At 45.1% G+C, this 23,092-nt stretch overlaps 1 protein-coding gene across 2 annotated transcripts in view; it reads right to left on the reverse strand.

Moving 5' to 3' along the window:
• Positions 1-23,092, reverse strand: part of LOC137528774 (complement factor B-like) — a 161,088-nt gene that overhangs the window by 8,250 nt on the left and 129,746 nt on the right. For both annotated transcript variants that reach the window (XM_068250341.1, XM_068250340.1), the window contains exons 15-16: positions 7,071-7,180; positions 1,258-1,387 (exon numbers count right to left, since the gene is read on the reverse strand). In XM_068250341.1, coding sequence (XP_068106442.1) covers positions 1,258-1,387; positions 7,071-7,180 — 240 coding nt within the window. The remainder of the gene's footprint in view (positions 1-1,257; positions 1,388-7,070; positions 7,181-23,092) is intronic.

Here is a 23,092-nt window from a genome sequence, read left to right on the forward strand (position 1 = left end):
ACATTTTGCGCCGTGGCGTGCCGCCTTATTTGGTAGGGGGTACATTTGTTTAGGGACGACGCGCATAGGGGTACATGTGTTGAAAAGGTTGAGAACCACTGACCTAGGATGATATGTTCTGGGGTCTCGCGTCCCCTCTGCACACCTGGGCAGAACTACAAACACCCAATCAGATTTCACCCATTCATGTCCATGGAAAATATGTAAAAGGCTTCTATTCTCACAGTAATCAAGCCAGAGTCCCCACACTTGGCAAAGTTGGTCACTTGGTGACAGATCCAGGAAAAGTGGGCGGAGCATAAAACAACCAATCAAATTTCAGCCATTCATTTTTAATGGGAAAATGTAAACTGCAGCCATTCTTAGGCCCCGTTTACATCTGAGCGTTTTGCCGGTGATTTCGGCAAAACGCTCAAGTGCTAGCGCTTTTTAAAGCACTAGTGCCATAACACCCTATCTGAATGAATCACTGAGAGAGATATTGCCTGCTTGGCAGTTAGAAAAAGCAGTTATTTCCCACAATGCAACGAGGTTCACAGACAGCAAACTGTCAGGACTGTGGTCATGACATCACACTGTGGGAGGGGCAGCCATACAGACCCCCCTGATGATCTATTTTAGAAAAGGAAAAGATTCTTCATGAGAAAGAGGGTGTCAGTGGAAGTCTATGAGCAATGCACGTAGTGTAAATGCCAAAGTGTGACGCCGCATGCAAACGCAGACTGCTGGGAATCCCAGTGATGTACTTCCTGCCCAAAAGGGAGTTCTTCAACTGAGCAGGTGGAAGCGCTATGCAGAGAGCAGCACATCCACAAGGCAACATAGGCAGGTGTCTAGGGTCTAGTGGGTGTCAGGGGGACCAGCGGCCAGTGTCTCTCTTCTGTCTCCCTCCTCAGATTGCCAAAAGGACCATCAGGATGAGCCAACTACGACCTTGCCTTGGGCCCCATTTTAACTTAAAACATCAATGGTTATGCATATGACTCTGTCAGTGCACTCTGCCGCGGGGTCATACGAGTGACGGTTTTGCAGTGCGATGCGGCAGAAGCACCGCACTGCAACGCAAAAAACCTGTAAAACCAAAGTTTCAGTTGCTCCCCACATTAACCTGATTTCACATGTTTTGTTTGCACAATTTTGCCAAACAGTGTAAATGTGACGGCTGCATAGCATTGTGCAGATTTATGTTTGCTATTTGCTGCACAGGTTGATGATTTTTTGGGAGACACTTTATGAACCAACAATAAAATGGATTACCATTGCAAGTCTGTGGTTCCAGTACGGGCTCCGTTCCTCCAGTGCAGAGGAATTTGTCAGTCACGTCTTTGATGTCCGCCACATCTTTAAATTCAGACAGTTTCGCTGTGTCACGATCACAGCCTTCCCTCTGAAGAGAAAGAGAGAGTTTATAAGTAGAGGAGGACAAGAGAAGGTATGAGAGAGGGAAAAATATCAGTAGAGGAGGACAGGAGAAGGTATGAGAGAGGGAAGAATATCAGTAGAGGAGGACAGGAGAAGGTATGAGAGAGGGAAGAATATCAGACAGGAGAAGGTATGAGAGAGGGAAGAATATCAATAGAGGAGGACAGGAAAAGGTATGAGAGAGGGTAGCATATCAATAGAGGAGGACAGGAGAAGGTATGCGAGATGGAATACCAGTAGAGGCGGACAGGAGAAGGTATGAGAGTGGAAAGAATATCAGTAGAGGAGGACAGGAGAAGGTATGAGAGAGGGAAGCCTTTTAGTAGAGGAGAACAGGAGAATCCCACAACCCCCCATGTTAAGGCTTTGTTTTGCTTTGGCAATGCTAAATGTGTTAGATCCTGCCAATAAAGCTTTTTTGGGTTTGGAGAATATCAGTAGAGGACAGGAGAAGGTATGAGAGAGGAAAGGCTATCAGTTGAGGAGGACAGGAGAAGGTATGGGAGAGGGAAGACTATCAGTAGAGGAAAGGAGAAGGTATGAGAGAGAGAGAAGAATTTCAGTAGAGGAGGACAGGAGAAAGTATGGGAGAGAGAAGAATACCAGTAGAGGTAAACAGGAGAAGGTATGAGAGAGGGAAGAATATCAGTAGAGGAGGACAGGAGAAGGCATGAGAGAGGGGAGAATAACAGAGGAGGACATGAGAAGGTAAGAGAGAGAGAAGACTATCAGTAGAGGAGGACATGAGAAGGTATGAGAGAGGGAAGAATATCAGTAGAGAAGAACAGGAGAATCCCACAACCCCCCATGTTAATGCTTTGTTTTGTTTTGGCAATGCTAAATGTATTAGATCCTGCCAATAAAGCTTTTAGGGTTTGGAGAATATCAGTAGAGGACAGGAGAAGGTATGAGAGAGGGAAGACTATCAGTAGAGGAGGACAGGAGAAGGTATGGGAGAGGGAAGAATATCAGTAGAGGACAGGAGAAGGTATGAGAGAGGGAATAATACCAGTAGAGGAGGACAGGAGAAGGTATGAGAGAGGGAAGAATATCAGACAGGAGAAGGTATGAGAGAGGGTGGAATATCAATAGAGCAGGACAGGAGAAGGTATGCGAGAGGGAAGAATATCAGTAGAGGAGGACAGGCGAAGGTATGAGACTGGAAAGAATATCAGTAGAGGAGAACAGGAGAAGGTATGAGAGATGGAAGAATATCAGTAAAGGAGGACAGGAGAAGGTATGAGAGAGAGAGAAGACTTTCAGTAGAGGAGAACAGGAGAATCCCACAACCCCCCATGTTAATGCTTTGTTTTGCTTTGGCAATGCTAAATGTATTAGATCCTGCCAATAAAGCTTTTAGGGTTTGGAGAATATCAGTAGAGGACAGGAGAAGGTATGAGAGAGGGAAGACTATCAGTAGAGGAGGACAGGAGAAGGTATGAGAGAGGGAAGACTATCAGTAGAGGACAGGAGAAGGTATGAGAAAGAGAGAAGAATATCAGTAGAGAAGGAAAGGAGAAGGTATGAGAGAGGGAAGACTATCAGTAAAGGAGGACATGAGAAGGTATGAGAGAGGGAAGACTATCAGTAGAGGAGGACAGGAAAAAGTATGGGAGAGAGAAGAATACCAGTAGAGGTAAACAGGAGAAGGTACGAGAGAGGGAAGAATTTCAGTAGAGGAGGACAGGAGAAGGCATGAGAGAGGGGAGAATATCAGAGGAGGACATGAGAAGGTAAGAGAGAGAGAGAAGACTATTAGTAGAGGAAAACAGGAAAAGGTATGAGAGAGGGAAGACTATCAGTAGAGGAGGACATGAGAAGGTATGAGAGAGGGAAGAATATCAGTAGAGGAGAACAGGAGAATCCCACAACCCCCCATGCTAATGCTTTGTTTTGCTTTTGAAATGCTAAATGTATTTGATCCTGCTAATAAAGCTTTTTGGGTTTGGAGAATATCAGTAGAGGACAGGAGAAGGTATGAGAGATGGAAGACTATCAGTAGAGGACAGGAGAAGGTATGAGAGAGGGAAGACTATTAGTAGAGGAGAACAAAAAAAGGTATGAGAGAGGGAAGACTATCAGTAGAGGAGGACATGAGAAGGTATGAGAGAGGGAAGACTATCAGTAGAGGAGGGCATGAGAAGGTACGAGAGAGGGAAGAATATCAGTAGAGGAGGACATGAGTAGTTACGAGAGAGGGCAGACTATCATTAGAGGAGAACAGGAGAAGGTAAGAGAGAGAGGGAAGAATATCAGTAGAGGAGGACAGGAGAATGCATGAGAGAGGGAAGAATATCAGTAGAGGAGGACAGGAGAAGGTAAGAGAGAGGGAAGACTGTTAGTAGAGGAGAACAGGAAAAGGTATGAGAGAGGGAAGACTATCAGTAGAGGAGAACGGGAGAAGGTAAGAGAGAGGGAAGACTATAAGTAGAGGAGAACAGGAAAAGGTATGAGAGAGGGAAGAATATCAGTAGAGGAGGACAGGAGATGGTATGAGAGAGGAAAGAATATCATCAGAGCAGGACAGGAGAAGGTATGAGAGAGCAGGGACGGATCAAGACCAGGTTGCGCCTGGGGCAAGGTCAGGTTTTGGCGCCTAAAGGTCAGGTTTTGGCGCCTAAACTGCCAATTACTTTGCCGCCTTTTTAAGAATTCAACAAACTGCGCCTCAGGCAAGATACCCGCTCGCCTCGATCTGTCCCTGTGAGAGAGGGAAGACTTTCAGTAGAGGAGAACAGGAGAATCCCACAACCCCCCATGTTAATGGTTTGTTTTGCTTTGGCAATGCTAAATGTATTAGATCCTGCCAATAAAGGTTTTTGGGTTTGGAGAATATCAGTAGAGGACAGGAGAAGGTATAAGAGAGGGAAGACTATCAGTAGAGGAGGACAGGGGAAGGTATGAGAGAGGGAAGAATATCAGAGGAGGACATGAGAAGGTATGAGAGAGGGAAGAATATCAGTAGAGGAGGACTTGAGAAGGTATGAGAGAGGGCAGACTATCATTAAAGGAGAACAGGAGAAGGTAAGAGAGAGGGAAGAATATCAGTAGAGGAGGACAGGAGAAGGTATGAGAGAGGGAAGACTTTCAGTAGAGGAGAACAGGAAAAGGTATGAGAGAGGGAAGACTATCAGTAGAGGAGGACAGGAGAAGGAATGAGAGAGGAAAGAATATCAGCAGAGGAGGACAGTAGAAGGTATGAGAGAGGGTAGAATATCAATAGAGGAGGACAGGAGAAGGTATGAGAGAGGAAAGAATATCAGTAGAGGAGGACAGGAGAAAGTATGAGAGACGGAATACCAGTAGAGGAGAACAGGAGAGTCCCACAACCCCCCATGTTAATGCTTTGTTTTGCTTTGGCAATGCTAAATGTATTTGATCCTGCCAATAAAGCTTTTTGGGTTTGGAGAATATCAGTAGAGGACAGGAGAAGGTATGAGAGAGGGAAGACTATCAGTAGAGGAGGACAGGAGAAGGTATGAGAGAGGGAAGAATATCAGTAGAAGAGGACATGAGAGGGTACAAGAGAGGGAAGAATATCAGTAGAGGAGGACAGGAGAAGGTATGAGAGAAGGGAGAATATCAGTAGAGGAGGACATGAGAAGGTACAAGAGACGGAAGAATATCAGTAGAGGAGGACAGGGGAAGGTAAGAGAGAGGGAAGACTATAAGTAGATTAGAACAGGAGAAGGTATGAGAGAGGGAAGAATATCAGTAGAGGAGGACAGGAGAAGTTAAGAGAGAGGGAAGACTATTAGTAGAGGAGAACAGGAGAAGGTATGAGAGAGGGAAGACTATCAGTAGAGGAGGACAGGAGAAGTTAAGAGAGAGGGAAGACTATTAGTAGAGGAGAACAGGAGAAGGTATGAGAGAGGGAAGACTATCAGTAGAGGAGGACAGGAGAAGTTAAGAGAGAGGGAAGACTATTAGTAGAGGAGAACAGGAGAAGGTATGAGAGAGGGAGGAATACCAGTAGAGGAGGGCAGGAGAAGGTATGAGAGAAGGAAGAAACTAAAGGAATACTTAGGACCAAAACTGTCCTATTCTCTTCTGTCCACAAATATTGTCCCTAAAGATGATCCGAAATTCAATTGCATTTGATTCATTTTAAACACCACTAGGGATGATCAATGGGATGTAAATAATTCTTACTTAACCATTTAGTATGAGGGTCCACAAATATTGATTCTGATAACTATAAGCAGATTGTGTAAGGAAACCCTCATACTACTGTACATGGAGGTGGGAAAATAAGTCTGTGATTGGCCAATCATAATTGGAAGGGTGTACTAGGCTTCACAATAAACATATACACCAGGCGCATCGTTGGGGTAGGACCATGGCACTAGCCCGGATCTATTGATGTGGTGCCCTATATATATGCTTCCAAAGTGCCTAACTGTGTGCTCCCTGAATTGCCATGTTATGGCGACAAAGTGCAGCCATCTAGGTGGGCAGTACACGGAGCAGGAGAGATTGGCCACAGGGGAAGGTAGAGGCAATGCCCTCCCCCTGCTGCTGCTTCCGTATGTAGCCGCGTCTTCTCTGATTACCCCACCCACTATGAAGCTGCATCCCCTATTCAATCAGGAATAGCCTGAGCACTGCAGGCAGCCTACAGTGCCAATCCTGGTGTGTGTGTGTGTGTGTGTGGGGGGGGGGGGGGGGGGGGCTTACACAAGTTTGAAGGCAGGGGCTTTGTGTTTGTAGCTTCACCCCCTGCCCAGCTGTGAGTTTTTTTACTCCGCTGGCTGCTGCAGCACATGCCAATTTGCTGCACAGCCCAACCTGCACTGTCTTGCCCAACCCAGCCCAGCCATGATGCTGCATGGAACAAACACTGCAAACAGAGATGTGTTGTGGCGCTTTGAGTCCGCAAGGAGAAAAGCGCAATATAAATGTTATTTGTCTTGTCTTGTCTTGTCTTGTGGTGTGTGTTGTGTCTGATTCACTCTGACTGTGTCATGTGTCTACAGTTTGTGGTTTGTGATGTGTCTGTAATGTGTTTGCATGTGTGTGCGTTGTGTCTGGTATGAGTGTGTGTTGTGTCTGGTATGAGTGTGTGCTGTGTCTGAGATAACTTTTGCCACTTTTCATGTTGCTGCATTTCATATGTCTGATGTAACGTTTGCCGCATTTCATATACCGAATGTAACTTTTGCATTTCATGTATCGGATTTCACATTTGCCACATTTCATGTAGCGAAAGAGCTATATGTTCACAAATGCCAGACTGAGTGGTAGATTTTTAGCCTAAATGTAAAGGAATCTAAGGATGCATGCCTACAGCTAGTAATAATCATGCAGATTCATATAAAACAGAAATAATGCCTTATCGGCTATGTAGCCTTTAGCGAAAGTACAGGTAGGATTCCCCTAGCAGAGAGAATGGCAGCTTCTAGAAAAAAAGCGGTTTTCAAAATCTGTTTTTTTAATGTGTATATGCCCCAAAGTAATGAAGGCCGTGTTCATGCCGTGTTGTATGGCAGCCAGGGAACTAGCATTTGTTGAAATTAGGACAACTGCGGCAGACTCCACTATTTAGGTAGGTGCAACAATAGAAAAAAACTTGCGTCCTAAAACATTATGCAGACACAACATAAAATACTAAACAGTGATCAGTACTTAGAGAATATAGACCATCAGACCTTAGTTCCTTTCTTTATGTAAACATTCTTCTCCTCAAAGTTTTCTTTTGATTCCTCTGAAATGAACAGCGCCTCGATCAGACCTGAATCTTTCGGGAATAACACCTTTTCTAGAGGAAAAAGAATGTGAATGTTAACAGATACTCAGATTATTATCAAATTAAGCTAAATGAAAATGTCAGCTTAGTTCCTATATGGTGACTGGAGGTGCCCAAAATAGCAGAAAAACCCAAACACATAAGCTATATTTATTCTGCATTTAGGACAATGTGATTACCTAGTTACTTACATTGTTATTTGGGTTGAAAAAAAAAAAACACTTATAGTATGTCCATCGAGTTCAACCAGAAAATAAAGTACAACACTAGCCTGCACCCAGGGCCGGGCTTGCATTAAGGCAAGGGGGACAATTGCCCCAGGGCCCCGAGCACTGCTGTGGCCCCCAGCCTCCCCCTGCCTTAACATAATGTGGTTGCGCCGCCTCCCCATGCTGCCAGAACCCTGACCTCCCCCCAATTGATCTGCTCTAGCAATTCGCTAGCACAACAGCAGCATTTGCAGTTTACCTGTCTCAGCTGCTGTGCTGGAGCTGCTTGCCTGTCTTCATTCCACTTCCTGTGTGACCGGGAGCATGTTACACATGATATGATACGCCCGGCCACACAGGAAGTAGAATGAAGACGGGCAAGCGGCTCCAGCACAGCAGCCGAGACAGGTAAACTACAAACGCTGCTGTTGTTCTGGGGCCCCACTAGCGGATGTATTTGTCAGTGCAGATCAATTGGGTGAGGTAAGAGTTCTGGCAGCTGGCAGGGTCGGCATCTGGGCACTGGTGAAATAAAATTTTTCTGGGAGATGGGTGCCCCAGGTTATCTTTGCCCCGGGGTCCCATCGGGGTTTTTTCTGGCCCTGCCTGCACCCTCAGATATCCCTGTGATCCAGAGGAAGGCAAAAAAAATCCTTAAAGAGAACCAGAGATGAAGCACCCTCTTGTATTTTACCTTATAAATCAGTGGGAACATGACAGTAAACACCTAATCTGCCCTTTGTTTCATTGTTCTCTGTGTAATCTGACTGTTATCACGTCTGATAAGAATCCTCGACTGAGAAGTCAGGCTGCTCCGTCTAGCTTTGCTACAGAAAGATTATAGCTAAGTATGTATTCTGTGGTGTTATTTCAAGCCCAAGCCTGCCCCCTTGTGGCTTTGCTATAATGACTCAGCTATAATCATTCCCAGCAAAGCCAGATTTAATTGCTCAGTCTGGGATTCTTGTGACTGCTGTTAACAGACACTTTTAGCAGTGAGGAGGAAACAGAGAGCATGGTAAGTGTTTTCTCTAATGTTCTTACTGATATATATGGTAAAATACACAAGGGTGCTTCCTCTCTGGTTCCCTTTAAAAGGCATGGTCCAAATAGCCCAAAATGTGAAAAAAATTTATTCCCGACAGTGATGAGCGAAAAAAAAAATGCCAGTATTCTAGTCACGTTAATTTTCGTGAAAATAATTTTTTATTTTGCATATTGGCATTACAAATAAAGATTTTTCGTGTTGCAAGTTGTTGTGGTGAAAATACTGTTTTTCTGTGCTGCGGTTTTTATGATTTTTCCCTTTAAAAATATAGAGTTTTCGAGGTAATTAAAGATTTTCGTGTTTTTTCACAAAGAAGTGTAAATACAAGCTTATTTACTCTTGCGAAGATTCTCAAGCAATACTGCTTCCCAACTCCAGATGGCATTCAAATAAAATCGCTGGATCAATACGACTGGGAATTACTTAGTAATTACAGCCATGAATGTCTTTCAATGCAAGGAAAGCATCTAAGCCCCCTTAAACGCAAATATAGAATTTGCCATAACTACTTCATTTTTTTTTATGTTGATACATTTTCTGCATTTCCCTGCCCTGCAGAAGGCATGCCAAGTGGGTATGTTTTCTGTGCAACTTGCTTACTATCTTTTTTTAGTGGGGGATTTTGGTGTAGAAAACCACAGAACAGTTACCATCACTGGTGACTTACCAGACCAGCTCTGTGAGGCTGTGATTTGTTTAGAATGTCAGCATCTAAGGACAGGTCGATTATCAAAGCAGTAAATTTTTATTAGCCAAGCCGGTATAAAGTGCGCAAAAGACATGCGGTTAAAAAGGTGCCACATAGACCACAATGTTAATAGTAGCTTTTGTGGTGCTCACAGTATAATAAGGGTACACAATATTTTTTAATAACAATAGGAAGTCTCAAGGCCCAAAGGCTTAGGCATCGGTAGAGGGAGGGTTAAGGGTTAGGCATCGGTAGAGGGAGGGTTAAAGGGATACTGTAGGGGGGTCAGGGGAAAATGAGTTGAACTTACCCGGGGCTTCTAACGGTCCCCCGCAGACATCCTGTGTTGGCGCAGCCACTCACCTATGCTCCGGCCCCGCCTCCGGTTCACTTCTGGAATTTCAGACTTTAAAGTCTGAAAACCACTGCGCCTGCATTGCCGTGTCCTCGATCCCGCTGATGTCATCAAGAGCGCACAGCGCAGGCCCAGTATGGTCTGCACCACGTGCGCTGAAGCAGAAGGAAATCCTCACAGTCACAGAAGCAGAGTACCCAGTATATATTGGTAGAGGGGAATTCCAACCAGCAGGTGGAGCTGTTGAGTACAGAGGAATAAGTCGAGGAATAAATCGAGTGCACGATTAAGCAACGATGGGCAATGTAAACAAAGTAGCAACTCAGAAGAAAGCAAGAACAGAGACAGAGTATATGAAAGTCTACCAATCTAGTCGCTACCCAGCGACGGTAGACATATCACATCAGAACAGACCAGAAATAGAAAGTTAATTGCAAGAGAGGCGATTGCTATCAGCAACACAAGACTGAGCAAAGACAGAGCATGAATTGAGCAAGGAAGACACAGCAAATAACTACAATCTGAACGCCAAGGAAAATAACAAATGAACTGGCAGAGTCAGCTACGTTGCCTCAATGGCGGGCAAGCTGGGAGCTGTGGTGCATCAATCAGGGGTATGCTGGGTGCTGTGGTGCCATGCTGGCCACTGTGATGACTTTATGGGAGCATGGCGGGAGCTGTGATTTTTCTATGGCGACATGCTGGGAGTTGTGGTGCCTCATTGAGAGGCCCATGGGAGCATGAGAGGTTAACCTCTAGAAGGTCAGGGACTGCTATGGGGGGGACTGCCAGACAACCTGGCGGCAGACCAGCCTGCCCAACAGAAAGCCAGACCAGCCAGCACAGAAGCCAGGTAACTCTGCCTACTTATGTTTAAGTGACACTGCCTATTTATGTGATATGTTGCATTTTTGGATTTGTATTGTGTATTAAACATTTAGCTGGGCAGACCTACTTAGACTGCTGTTAAGTTCATGTAAATTTGGCTACACCCATGAACACACCCACATTCTGGTGCATGGCCACACCCATTATTTTTTTGGGCCCAAAAGTGCCCCGGATCTCTTAGGAGCCTAGCAACACCCTGATGAGAACAAAAAAAGTATACATACCTGAGGCTTTGTCTAATCTTCCTTCACAGAGAGGGGCGGGGAGAGGCGGCGATCCGTGCGGCGATTGACGTCAGGAGGGGCAGAGCTGAAAGCTGAAAGCTCTGCCCCTTTACACCATTGGTTCCCTTGCTGTCCTCCTGGGCCGCCTCAACCCTCCGCCAGCCGCGCGTGCGGCCCCTATCAGGCTCCCACCACTGGTAGCATTCTGCACCTGCACAGTAGTACTAGCGCAGTAACAGTAGCACAGATTGCACCCTGCGACAGAATTGTGGTGGGGGGTATGTGCAAGACCAGGTTAGTTAGTGTAGGACCGAGGTGGCCCAGGAGGACTGCAAGAGAGCCATTGGCTGGAAGGGGGCTGGAGGAAGCCCCAAGTACGTATACATCTTTTCTGCCTCGTCTCAGGTTTCCTTTAAAGGACACTCGAGGTGAAAATAAACAAATGAAATAAACGATTGTACCTATCTTCTTTCGCCTAAAATTACTTTTTAAGATATTCCACAGTTTTATTTTATATTTAACTCTACTTTAAGTTTTTCCTGTTTTATTGTTTTTGCTCAATGACACATTCATTGAAGTATGCCAGAGCTAAAATCTATGAACTATTGATCCTTGTTATCTCTTTCCTGCCCTCAGAAGCCATTTTCGGCTAGGAAAGTGTTTTATTGCTGTAAGTTCTTATTCATGAGGGTCACACTGTAGTCTGAACCAGTCCTGACTCAGACAGGAACTGCAACTTACATACCTGATGTTTAGGGGAAAAAATGTCACCTCCTGTATCCTTTAAGTACTTTTTTGCTTTCTGGTTGCTTCAAGGCCGGATTTACCATAAGGCACTATAGGCATGTACCTACAGGCACCTGATAATGGCCAGGGCCGGCCTTAGGTTTCACAGTGCCCTGAGCGAAATCTGATTTTTGTGCCCCCCCCCACCTTTCATCATCTTCCCGTGTGCGTGCGCACGCACGCACGCATGTGCACACACACAGGCCCATATGCAATTCAGCTTTTCTCCTGAGATATCTCCTAGAACAGTGGTGTCCAACCTTTTTCTATCGTTGTGACACATCACATATGTTTAATAGAAAAAATACTATTAATAACTATGAATGCATGGAAAGAGTGCATTAGCCTGAATACACTAAAAAATAAAGGCTAGAACTTTTCAGGAATATATATAAATAATCAGTGGGACAGTTAGTCGCCTTTCCCCCCCCATTTAGAATGAAAGCACAGCACCGACAATTTGCAGTATGCGTTATAGCCGCAGTGCGCCCCCCCCAAAAAAAGCCTTCAGACTCAGTATAGGTAGGTAGCCAGGTATAGGTGCCCCCAGTATAGGATCTCATGTGTAGGTGCCCTCAATATAGGTTGCCAAGCATAGGTGCCCCCAGTATAGGAAGTCAGTTGAGGGTCCCACCCCCCCCCCCCCCCATAGGTAGCCAGGCGTAGATGCCTCGAGTATAGATAGCCAGGTGTTGGTGCCCTCAGTAAAGGTAGCCAGCTATAGGCGCCCTCAGTATAGGAAATCAGGTGTAGGTGCCCTCAGTAAAGGAAATCAGGTGTAGATGCCCTCAGTATAGGCAACCTGCTATAGGTGCCCCCTTGGAAGCCGGCGCCCTGAGCGACCGCTCCAGTCGCTCAGGTCAAAGGCCGGCTATGATGATGGCAAGGCGGCTCACTCCCTTACCCTAGTGCCTCGCTCCCTCCTTCCCTAGGCAGAGTGTCTAGCAGACCATAAATGAGAGGATACTCACCCTTCTCTCAGCATTACACTGACAAGATCTCCCTTCAGTCAGGGGTACCTCTAGCCACTTAATACTGAGGGTACCTCTGGCTACCCAATGCTAAGGGGCATCTGTAGCTACCTATGACAGGCAAGGGAAGTAAGGGAGAGGTGACAGGGGGGACGGCCTGCACATTTGCAATGTGGTTTGGCAGGGGTTCATGGAAGGTGATGTCTAAGGACCCAGAACATCTGTGCCTATAGGCTCCTGTGATGTAAATCCGGGCCTGGGTTGCTTACATATTTTTATATAGATAAAATACAAGAGTTCTTATTTCCACTGCTGCCAAATCTGATTAGAGCAGGAAAATGCTGCCTATTCTACCAATAGCCTTGCCGCCCAATTTGCATGTTGGCACGATTCAGACGGCATGCTGCATTTTGCCACAGCGCCAGAGCCATCGCTTTTATAGAGGCAAAGGGGGCAACTGCCCAAGGTCCCCAGAGCCTGTAAGGGTCCCCAAGGTGTGTGTCCCCTCCCCTCCAGCTATGTTAACCCCATACATGCCTGCAGAGAACAAGGAAGAGAGGCACTGTGGGGAGTGTAGACCATGGTGCTGCCTCCTTCGTCCTGCCTGGATTAGGCAAGACCCCACAATGTGTGTACACTAAATGCTTTTGGGCACATATGATTGATGGACACCTAATGATTCTGTGTGGCTGGGAGTGTGGTGGAATGGGTCCTGGGAGTGGCTCAGACCTTGCTGGGGGGCATTGCTAGGGGGCCCCCACGTTACTTTTGCCCTATTGTACCTAGAACTGGCCCTGCACAGTTGGCACCCTAATGACTAGGGATGCTCATTCGGATTCCACAGAAATGCAATTTCCGAAATTCCGATCAGAAATTGCATTTCCGCATCAGAATGCGGAAATCGGTAATGCAAGTGTGGTAGGCGGATTTCCGCCGGAAATCGCGGAAATTTCCGCCTGAAATCGCGGAAATTCCACCCGATTTTAACATCTATTTTCTCAAAAACTATAAGGTCTTTTTGAAAACTTTTTTTTGCATCTTGTTCACAAGATTCAGTTTAATAAACACTGAAAATTTGGTGTTTTTAAGGGGGCTTTGCTATTAACCGCTAAAGTCGGAGGATTTTTACTGTAATGTAAAATGCATCTGCCTCTTTTCTGCATTTTACATTACAGTAAAAATCTGCCGACTTTAGCGGTTAATAGCAAAGCCCCCGTGAGTCCTAGAAACACCAAATTTTCAGGGTTTATTAAACAGAATCTTCTGAACAAGATGCAAAAAAAGTTTTCAAAAAGACCTTATAGTTTTTCGAGAAAATAGATGTTAAAGTCGGGCAGAATTTCCACGATTTCCGGCAGAAATTCCGCATTGGAATGCGGAAATTGGTAGCGGAAAGCGTAATCGGTAATTGGCAATGGCGGAATGCGGATTTACCGCGGAATCAGAAATTGGCATTTTCGACCATCCCTACTAATGACACGACTACAGGGATTCAGATTCGTACTCGCATCACTGCAAGTGCCGCTGTGCATCCTGCCACGCCCTAAGATAGGTTAGATAGGAACTCCAGTGCAAATAATGTAATAAAAAAGTGCTTCGTTTTTAGAATTATTTATAAACTAGCTGGTCGCCCGGCGTTGCCCGGGTATGTAATTGGCTTGTGTTAGCTCTGTCCACTTTTTCTAATCCTAACACACAATTACCTAGTTTGTGAGCTTTGCGGTCTTTGGCATCAATAATTGGCTGTGGCTCCACTAATTTGAAAATCAATAGGTGAATTTTGATTAGCTTTTGTAGGCTCCACCTACTTTTCTGAATATTAATCCCAATCACCCACTGTGCAAAGTTTAAGAACCCTGCCTTTGACAGACAGTGTAAGAATGGCTGCAGTTTACATTCTGGCAGTTACATTTTTATTTTTCTCCACCCACTGATGTCCTGATGTTTCCCGGGTATGTATTTGGCTGCTGTTGGCTGTGGCCACTTTTTCTAACCCTAACACACAATTGTCAATAGTCAATGACCAAGTTTGTGAGATTTGTGGTCTTTGGCATGAATAATTTTCATTGAAATGAAACACATCTGATTCGCTGTTTGTAGCCCCACCCCTTTTCTAAATATTTAACCCCAGTCACCCAATGATCAACTGTACCAGGTTTGAGGCTTGTGCCATTAACAGTGCAAAAATGGCAGCAATTAAATATTGAAAATCAATAGGTGAATTGTGATTGTTTTTTTTAGGCTTCACCCACTTTTCTGAATATTAATCCCAGTCACCCAGTGACCAACTGTGCAAAGTTTTAGAACCCCACAATTAATAGTGTAAGAATGGCTGCAGTTTACATTTTCCCAGTGAAATTTGTGTTTGTCTCCGCCCACTGAAGACTCGGCATTGCCCAGGTATGTATTTGGCTGGTGCTAGCTCCGACCACTTTTTCTAACCCAAACACAAAATTACTTAATGACCAAGTTTGTGAGCTTTGAGGTCTTTGGCATCAATAATTTGCATTGAAATAAAATAAATCTGATTGGCTGTGGCTCCACCCCTTTTCTGAATTTGAACCCCAATCACCCAATGGCCAACTGTACCAGGTACAGGTGATTAACAGTGCAAGAGGCTTCTGCCATTAACAGTGCAAGAATGGCATCAATTAAATATTCCCCTTAAAGATTATTAGGTGGATTTTGATTGGCTTTTGTAGGCTCCACCCACTTTTCTGAATATTAATCTCAGTCACCCAGTGACCAACTGTGCAAAGTTTGAGAACCCTACCATTAATAGTGTAAGAATTGCTGCAGTTTACATTTTCTCAGTGAAATTTGTATTTGTCTCCGCCTACTGATGACCCAGCATTGCCCGATTATGTATTTGGCTGGTGTTGGCTGCGCCCACTTTTCCTAACCCTAACACACAATTACTCAATTACTCAATGACCAAGTTTGTGAGCTTTGCGGAACAAATCAGATTGGCTGTTTGGGGCTCCACCCCCTTATATAAATTTAAACCCCAGTCACGCAATGATCAACTGTACCAGGTTTGAGGCTTGTGCCATTAACAGTGCAAGAATGGCAGCAATGAAATATTGCCCTGAAAAATCAATAGGTAATGTTTGATTGTTTTTGTAGGCTCCACCCACTTTTCTCAATATTAACCCCAGTCACCCAGTAACCAACTGTGCAAAGTTTGAGAACCCTACCATTAACAGTGTAAGAATGGCTGCTGTTTACATTTTCCCAGTAAAATTTGTATTTGTCTCCGCCCACTTATGACCCGGCGTTGCCCGCTTATGTATTTGGCTGGTGTTGGCTGTGCCCACTTTCCTAACCCTAACACACAATTAATCAATTACTCAATTACCAAGTTTGTGAGCTTTGCGGTGTTTGGCAACAATAATTTGCATTGGAATGAAACAAATCTGATTGGCTATTTGTGGCTCCACCCCCTTTCTGAAATTGAACCCCAGTCACCCAATGATCAACTATACCAGGTTTGAGGCTTGTGCCATTAACAGTGCAAGAATGGCAGAAATGTAAATATTCCCCTTGAAAATCATTAGGTGAATTTTGATTGGCTTTTATAGGCTCCAACCACTTTTCTGAATAATAACCCTAGTCAGTAAACGACCAACTGTGCAAAGTTTGAGAACCCTACCATTAACAGTGTAAGAAAAACAAAAGTTTGCTTTCTTAAAACAGAAAGAATTTGCGATAATTCAGGTTGTAGTGAGCTTGAGATGTCTCCCAGTGCATCACTGTTGAATATATATGCAAATTAACCATTGTTACCCTTAGAAGCTAAACACACCTCCAGAACCGCTGGAATGCAATGATGTGTCAGCTTGTTAAATTGTATAGAGCCATAATAATCCAACACGCATACAGACTGTTTTGGATTGTTTGATCCTTATCAGTGCATGGCATAGATTAATTTGGCTCTATGCAGTAGGGCTTGTAACACCGAGAGGGACATGCTACCCAGCGATCTCATGGTGACCCAGAACTCATTGGAGTGTGTAAGGGACTACAATGGTCCTAAAAGCCCCCTTACTAAGATGTTAAGAAAAACAAACGTTTGCTTTCTTAAAACAGAAAGAATTTGCGATAATTCAGGTTGGAGTGAGCTTGAGATGTCTCCCAGAGCATCACTGCTGAATATATGCAAATTAACCATTCTACCCTTAGAAGCTAAACACACCTCCAGTGTAAGGGCTGGAACCCACAAGAGCGGTTTTTTGAGCATTTTGGCAGCGCTGCGATACGCTAGCGTTTTGCCAAAACGCTCAGCTGATATTAATGGATGGGGCAACTTCCACAGGAGCGTTTGCGTTTCCCAGAAACGCAAACGCAGGACCTGCAGCATTTTGGGAGCGTTAGCGCTTCAATGTAAAGTATTGAAACGCTAGCAGAAACGCTCAGCAAAACCTAAACTGAACGGTTTTGCTAGTGTTTTGCGGTTCAGCACACTGTAACAAAATTAAAAATAATTCACAGGACCAATCAGGATAAAAACGCGAAACGCAAAACGCTACACAACCGCTGAGGAAAAAAATACACTGTTGCAAAACGCGACCGAAAACTCGCATGAATCCGCTTGCAAACCGCTCAGGCAAAACGCTAGCGGTTGCGTTTTGCGTTTGCGGATTTCAGTGGGTTCCAGGCCTAACAGTGTATGGCTGCAGTTTACATTTTCCAGTGAAATTTGTATTTGTCTCTTTTTGGTTATGGGAATAAAAAGTATCCTATACTTTATTCCAGGTAATGTACTATGTGTGTGCCAAATTTCATTCAAATCCGTTCAGCCGTTTTTGCGTGATCGAGTAACAAAACATCCAAACATCCAAACATCCAAAAATCCAAACATCCGAACTTTCCCATTTATTATATTAGTAGGATGATTTAGTCAGTGTTTGCCTGTTGTAAAATCTTTCCTCTCCATGATTTACATTCTGACATTTATCACATGGTGGAAAGCAGGAATCAGCAGCACCACGTATATGTATTTAAAGCTATTTATTGCATAGATGAAGCCTAAGACAGCTACCATGGTCAATATCTATCACAAGAGTCTCAAACTCAAATTTACCTGGGGGCCGCAGGAGGCAAAGTCAGGATGAGGCTGGGCCACATAAGGGATTTCACAAAAAAAGTCCTCAAATGTAGGGATGAGCGTAATGACCTAATTACGAATTTCCGAAATTTCGCGAAATTACTACAATTACGATTTCAGCAGTAATCGAAATTTCGTAATTTTCGCAAATTACGCAAATTTTCGTAATTACGATTACGAAATTTAGTATTTTAAAGTTTGCAAAGGTTTCTATCCCTCTAGATGCCTAAAATGAATAACCAACCAACCTCCTCCTCCTCCCTCTCTCTCCAGAGATTTGTAGTATTTCAAAACCATACTCACATTCATGACATGTCCAGGGATCAAACCCAGGCCAACCACATGGAAGACAGCTATGCTCACCACCATACCACCAAACACACACTAAATAGACTGCTAACCTAAATCTTACTTGTAGACAGTCATATGAGACACATGCTGGGTGCAGGGCTTTGTGATTGGACCATGCGATAGAGTGAGGTGCAAAAATGAAATCATGCCTAGCAGAGGATGGTTTCACAGTGCTAAATGCTAGGCTGGCTGTGGTGCAATTGGTTAGTGTGTCTGGCTGGTAACAGCAAGGTTACAGGTTTGATTCCATTCAGGCATGTCTTTTCCTTTTGCGTGCGCGCGCTGCGCCATTGAACCCCATGGGGTATTTTGCGTGCGTAAAACTTTACGCATGCAAAACTTTGTGCTCGGTGTTTGGACAACTGTTGAACTCAAAAGGAAAAGACATGCCTGGATGGAATCGAACCTGTAACCTTGCTGTTACCAGCCAGACACACTAACCAATTGCACCACAGCCAGGCTAGCTGTGACCTAACTCTACATGGCTATCTGGGGCTCTGTTGGCTCTGTTTGGACAACTGTTGAACGCAAAAGGAAAAGACATGCCTGGATGGAATCGAACCTGTAACCTTGCTGTTACCAGCCAGACACACTAACCAATTGCACCACAGCCAGGCTAGCTGTGACCTAACTCTACATGGCTATCTGGGGCTCTGTTGGCTCTGTTTGGACAACTGTTGAACGCAAAAGGAAAAGACATGCCTGGATGGAATCGAACCTGTAACCTTGCTGTTACCAGCCAGACACACTAACCAATTGCACCACAGCCAGCCTAGCATTTAGCACTGTGAAACCATCCTCTGCTAGGCATGATTTCATTTTTGCACCTCACTCTATCGCATGGTCCAATCACAAAGCCCTGCACCCAGCATGTGTCTCATATGACTGTCTACAAGTAAGATTTAGGTTAGCAGTCTATTTAGTGTGTGTTTGGTGGTATGGTGGTGAGCATAGCTGTCTTCCATGTGGTTGGCCTGGGTTTGATCCCTGGACATGTCATGAATGTGAGTATGGTTTTGAAATACTACAGATCTCTGGAGAGAGAGAGAGAGAGAGGAGGAGGAGGAGGAGGAGGAGGAGGAGGAGGAGGAGGAGGAGGAGGAGGAGGAGGAGGAGGAGGAGGAGGAGGAGGAGGAGGAGGAGGAGGAGGAGGAGGAGGAGGAGGAGGAGGAGGAGGAGGAGGAGGAGGAGGAGGACTGACCTATTCATTTTAGGCATCTAGAGGGATAGAAACCCTTACAAACCTGAAAAAGTAAAATTTCGGTTGGAGACACGAAATTCGTCATTACGGGAGTGAAATTTCGATTACGAAATTGTAAATTACGATTTGAAAATTAATTACGAAATTACGAATTTGGGTCGTAATGTTAAATTTCGCATTCGTAATAAAAGCAGTTCGAAATTTCGAAAATTTCGGCTCATCTCTACTCAAATGTCATTATTAACAGCTTTAATTGTTTCTTCTAAACATGAAGTGTCCTACCTTATAGTTCGCTTCAGTGCTCCCATTACAAGTAATCCGCCGTGTCCCCACCGCAAAACGAGGGCTGCAGAGCCCCCAAATCACCCGAGGGGCAATCAGCCGGCATTTCCTGGAAGGGGCAGAGCTTCCTGACATCAATCGCAGCGGATCACCTCCTCTGCCCGCCCCTCTCACTCTTCCTTCACAGAGAGGGGCGGGGAGAGGCGGCGATTGACGTCAGGAGAGGCAAAGCTACAGTTGGAAGCTCTGCCCCTCAGCGCAGTCGTGGATGTTTGCCCGGGGGATTTGGGGGCTCTGCAGCCCTCGTTTAGCGGCAGGGATGCGGCAGATTACTTGGGAGCACTGAAGCGAACTATAAGGTAAAATAGTTTGCTTCCGTGTCTCTTTTGCTTTTGCCGGCACGGGCCACAAAATATTGTATCGAGGGCCGCAAATGGCCCGCGGGCCGCGAGTTTGAGACCCCTGATCTATCACATGGTGACATTTTTACTGCTGCCAGGTTATATCAGTGGAAGGAGATGCTGCTTGCTTTTTTGGCAGTTGGAAACAGCTGCAAACAGCTATTTCCCACAGTGCAATGAGGATTCACAGACAGGAAACTGTCAGGACCATGGTCCTGACATCACACTGTGGGAGGGGTTTCACTACAATATTAGCCATACAGACCTCCCTTGATGATCCGTTTGAGAAAAGGAAAATATTTCTCATGGGAAAGGGGGTATCAGCTACTGATTGGGATGAAGTTCAATTCTTGGTTATGGTTTCTCTTTAACCAACAAGTTTGCTACTAATTGCCTCACCATTCCTGAGTAGATTACAATTTTAGTGAATCATTAAAAAAAAAAAAAAATCATAAAAAATTATATCGCTTTACGTTAAAAAAAAAAAATTGCATTCATGAGCAAGGCAAATAAAAATAAAGGCAATAAGGAAGGGAAACTATAATAAGTTTGTGTATCAGCACTCAATGAGTAATTTCCCAAAGCTACAATAGTATATTTTTTACAAAAGTGCAATTGTGCAAGAGCAACCTTAAAGGGAAGGTTCAAGCAAAATAAAAAAATGAGTTTCACTTACCTGGGGCTTCTACCAGCCCCATGCAGCCATCCTTGCCCTCGCAGTCACTCACTGCCGCTCCAGTCTCCCGCTGGCAGCTTGCCGACCTCGGAGGTCGGTGGGACGCATTGCGTACATTTTTACGCATTCCCGCTAGTGCAGGAACATTAACACATACATTTTACGCGTTACTGGTTCAATGCGTAAATTTTTACGCATTGAACCAGTAATGCGTAAAAATGTATGTGTTAATGTTCCTGCACTAGCCGGAATGCGTAAAAATGTACACATTGCGGCCGCCGACCTGCGAGATCGGCAAGCTGCCAGCGGGGGACTGGAGCAAGAGTGAGTGACTACGAGGGCACAGGATGGCTGCATGGGGCTGGTAGAAGCCCCAGGTAAGTGAAACTCATTTTTTTTATTTTGCTTGGACATTCCCTTTAAAGAGAATCTGTACTCTAAAATTCTTACAATAAAAAGCATACCATTCTCATCATTATGTTCTCCTGGGCCCCTCTGTGCTGTTTATGCCACTCCCTGCTGCAATCCTGGCTTGTAATTGCCAGTTTTATGCAGTGTTTACAAACAAAAGACATGGCTGCTAACCAGCATGTGATAGGCTGAGAGAAGCTCAGTCTGTGACTCATACAGAGCCTGGAGGGGGTGTGGAGAGTGGGTGTATAACTTCTACCTATCACAGCAGAGCAGCACATTCCTGCCTGAGCCGACAAAGCCGGCAAAGGAAAGAAGATTGGTTTGTATAACAGAGATAATACTGACACTGTGCAACTAGGAAAGGCTGCAGTAAGACAGACCACATTAGAACAGGTATAGAAACGTACAGGAACAAAGAAATAAGGTTGAACATTTTGTCAAAGAGTCTCTTTAAAGATTCTTCATAAAGCAATATGACAGAAAGGCAAAAAAAATGCTATAAGCACAATAAAAGTCCTACAATGTACTGGGAATTAACATGCTGTAATTGTGTTCCAAAGAGGTGTCAAAGCTAATATAGAACTGATCACCCTCGAAGATCTGAATTAGGACTATTTTCCACCAGCTGGGCTGCATTTCTGGGCTGCATTTCAAGGCTCGGGCCTTGAGCGGCAGCTAGCCAAGGGGCGGCTGGACATGGAATGCTGATATGGAATGGACATAGGGAGCTACTGCCCAACAGGGCTGTATATAACTGAAGGGGGCTGCTGTACATGAATGTTAGACATGGAAGTGGGGGCTCCACAAGAAATAGGAGGTGAGGCTGCACATGGAAAGAAGCTGCACATGGAAAGAGGCTGCACATAGAAGAAAGCTGCACGAAAGTCGGCCTTGGGGCGGAAGAAGTATAAATCCGGCCATGTCCACCGGTAGTGTGGAGACTCCATTAGGCCTCTTGCACACTACACACACTCCGATTTTTTTTATACGTCCGATTCTGCATTCCGATTACAAAACTTAGCAGCATGCCGTACGTTTTTTAATCGGAATACAAAATCGCATCAGATAAAAAAATCGGAATCGCATGTAGTCTGCAAGAAGCCTGAGAGCGTTCGCATTTGCAAGGTGATTCTGCCTGCATACATTAGTCCTGCTGCATTCTACCTGCCCTCCTGCAGCAAGTTTAAGAGTGCGGGGAATTGCTTAGCAATTGAGGTTTTGGGTTCTTTGCATTCCAGCAACATTATTCCATGCTAATTTTTTTTCCTTCTCCCGGCATATGTAATGGCGCTGTACACCCACCGAATAGAGCGATAATTGCATTGTCAACAAGTGCAGTGGCCATACATAAAATTGTAATCACAACGATTCACAATAGAAAACTGCCCTAAATGCCTCTCTGTCAATGTGCACACACACAACCAATTTTGATTGGCCAATCGCTGACCGATTTTACTACTGCCATGTAGTATGAGTGTCAACCGACCGTGAGGACTATTAACCTCTTGAGGACCACAGTGCTAACCCCCCCCCCCCCCCCCCCCCCTAAAGGCTGTTTTTTGTTTAATTGGCCACTGCAGCTTTAACGGCAAGCTGCAGGGCCGCACAACACAGCACACTAGTGATCCCCGCTCCCCTTTCCTCCCCACCAACAGAGCTCTCTGTTGGTGGGGCCTGATCCCCCCCATCCCCCCCCCCCCCCCCCCCTCCCAGTTAATTTTTTTTTTTAATAAATATTTCTCTCTTTATTTTTGTATTGTTTTTTACTATTTACCTTTTTTTTTTTTTTTTTTTTTTTTTACAAACCCCTCCCTCCCCCTAGCCGGCTAATCCTGGCGATCGGCTGTCAACAGCTTCTGCCTATGAGAGCCGATCGCTCTTTAATGTCCCAGGGGGACAGCCGTGTCACACAGGCTGTCCCCAGTACAGCGCTGCTGCTGATAGCAGTGCTGTACTAACTGAAAAGTCAGCGGTTTACAGTCTCCCGGGTGGCGAGCACCGCTCTGAGACTGAAGATTTCCGCCCCTCAAGCAGGAGATGCGTGCGCAGCCTGCGCGCAATCTCCTGCAGTAGCCGGCCCCAGGACCTGACGGCAATTGGCATGAGGCGGTCCTGGGGCTGCCGCTGCGGCCACGCCCATTGGCGTGGGGCGGTCGTCAGGCGGCAGGCGGTCGTCAGACAGTGTAGGTAAGGTAAGCTCTCATACTACGGGGAGGGGGTAAAATTTGCCAATCAAAATTGGATGTATATACCAGGCTTTACCCTAGCATTTTGATTTTTATTTCACAGTATCAATATTACCGTACGATCTCCACGCACTCAC

Source organism: Hyperolius riggenbachi, chromosome 8, assembly GCF_040937935.1.
Source record: "Hyperolius riggenbachi isolate aHypRig1 chromosome 8, aHypRig1.pri, whole genome shotgun sequence".
In the NCBI taxonomy this organism is placed as follows: domain Eukaryota; kingdom Metazoa; phylum Chordata; class Amphibia; order Anura; family Hyperoliidae; genus Hyperolius; species Hyperolius riggenbachi.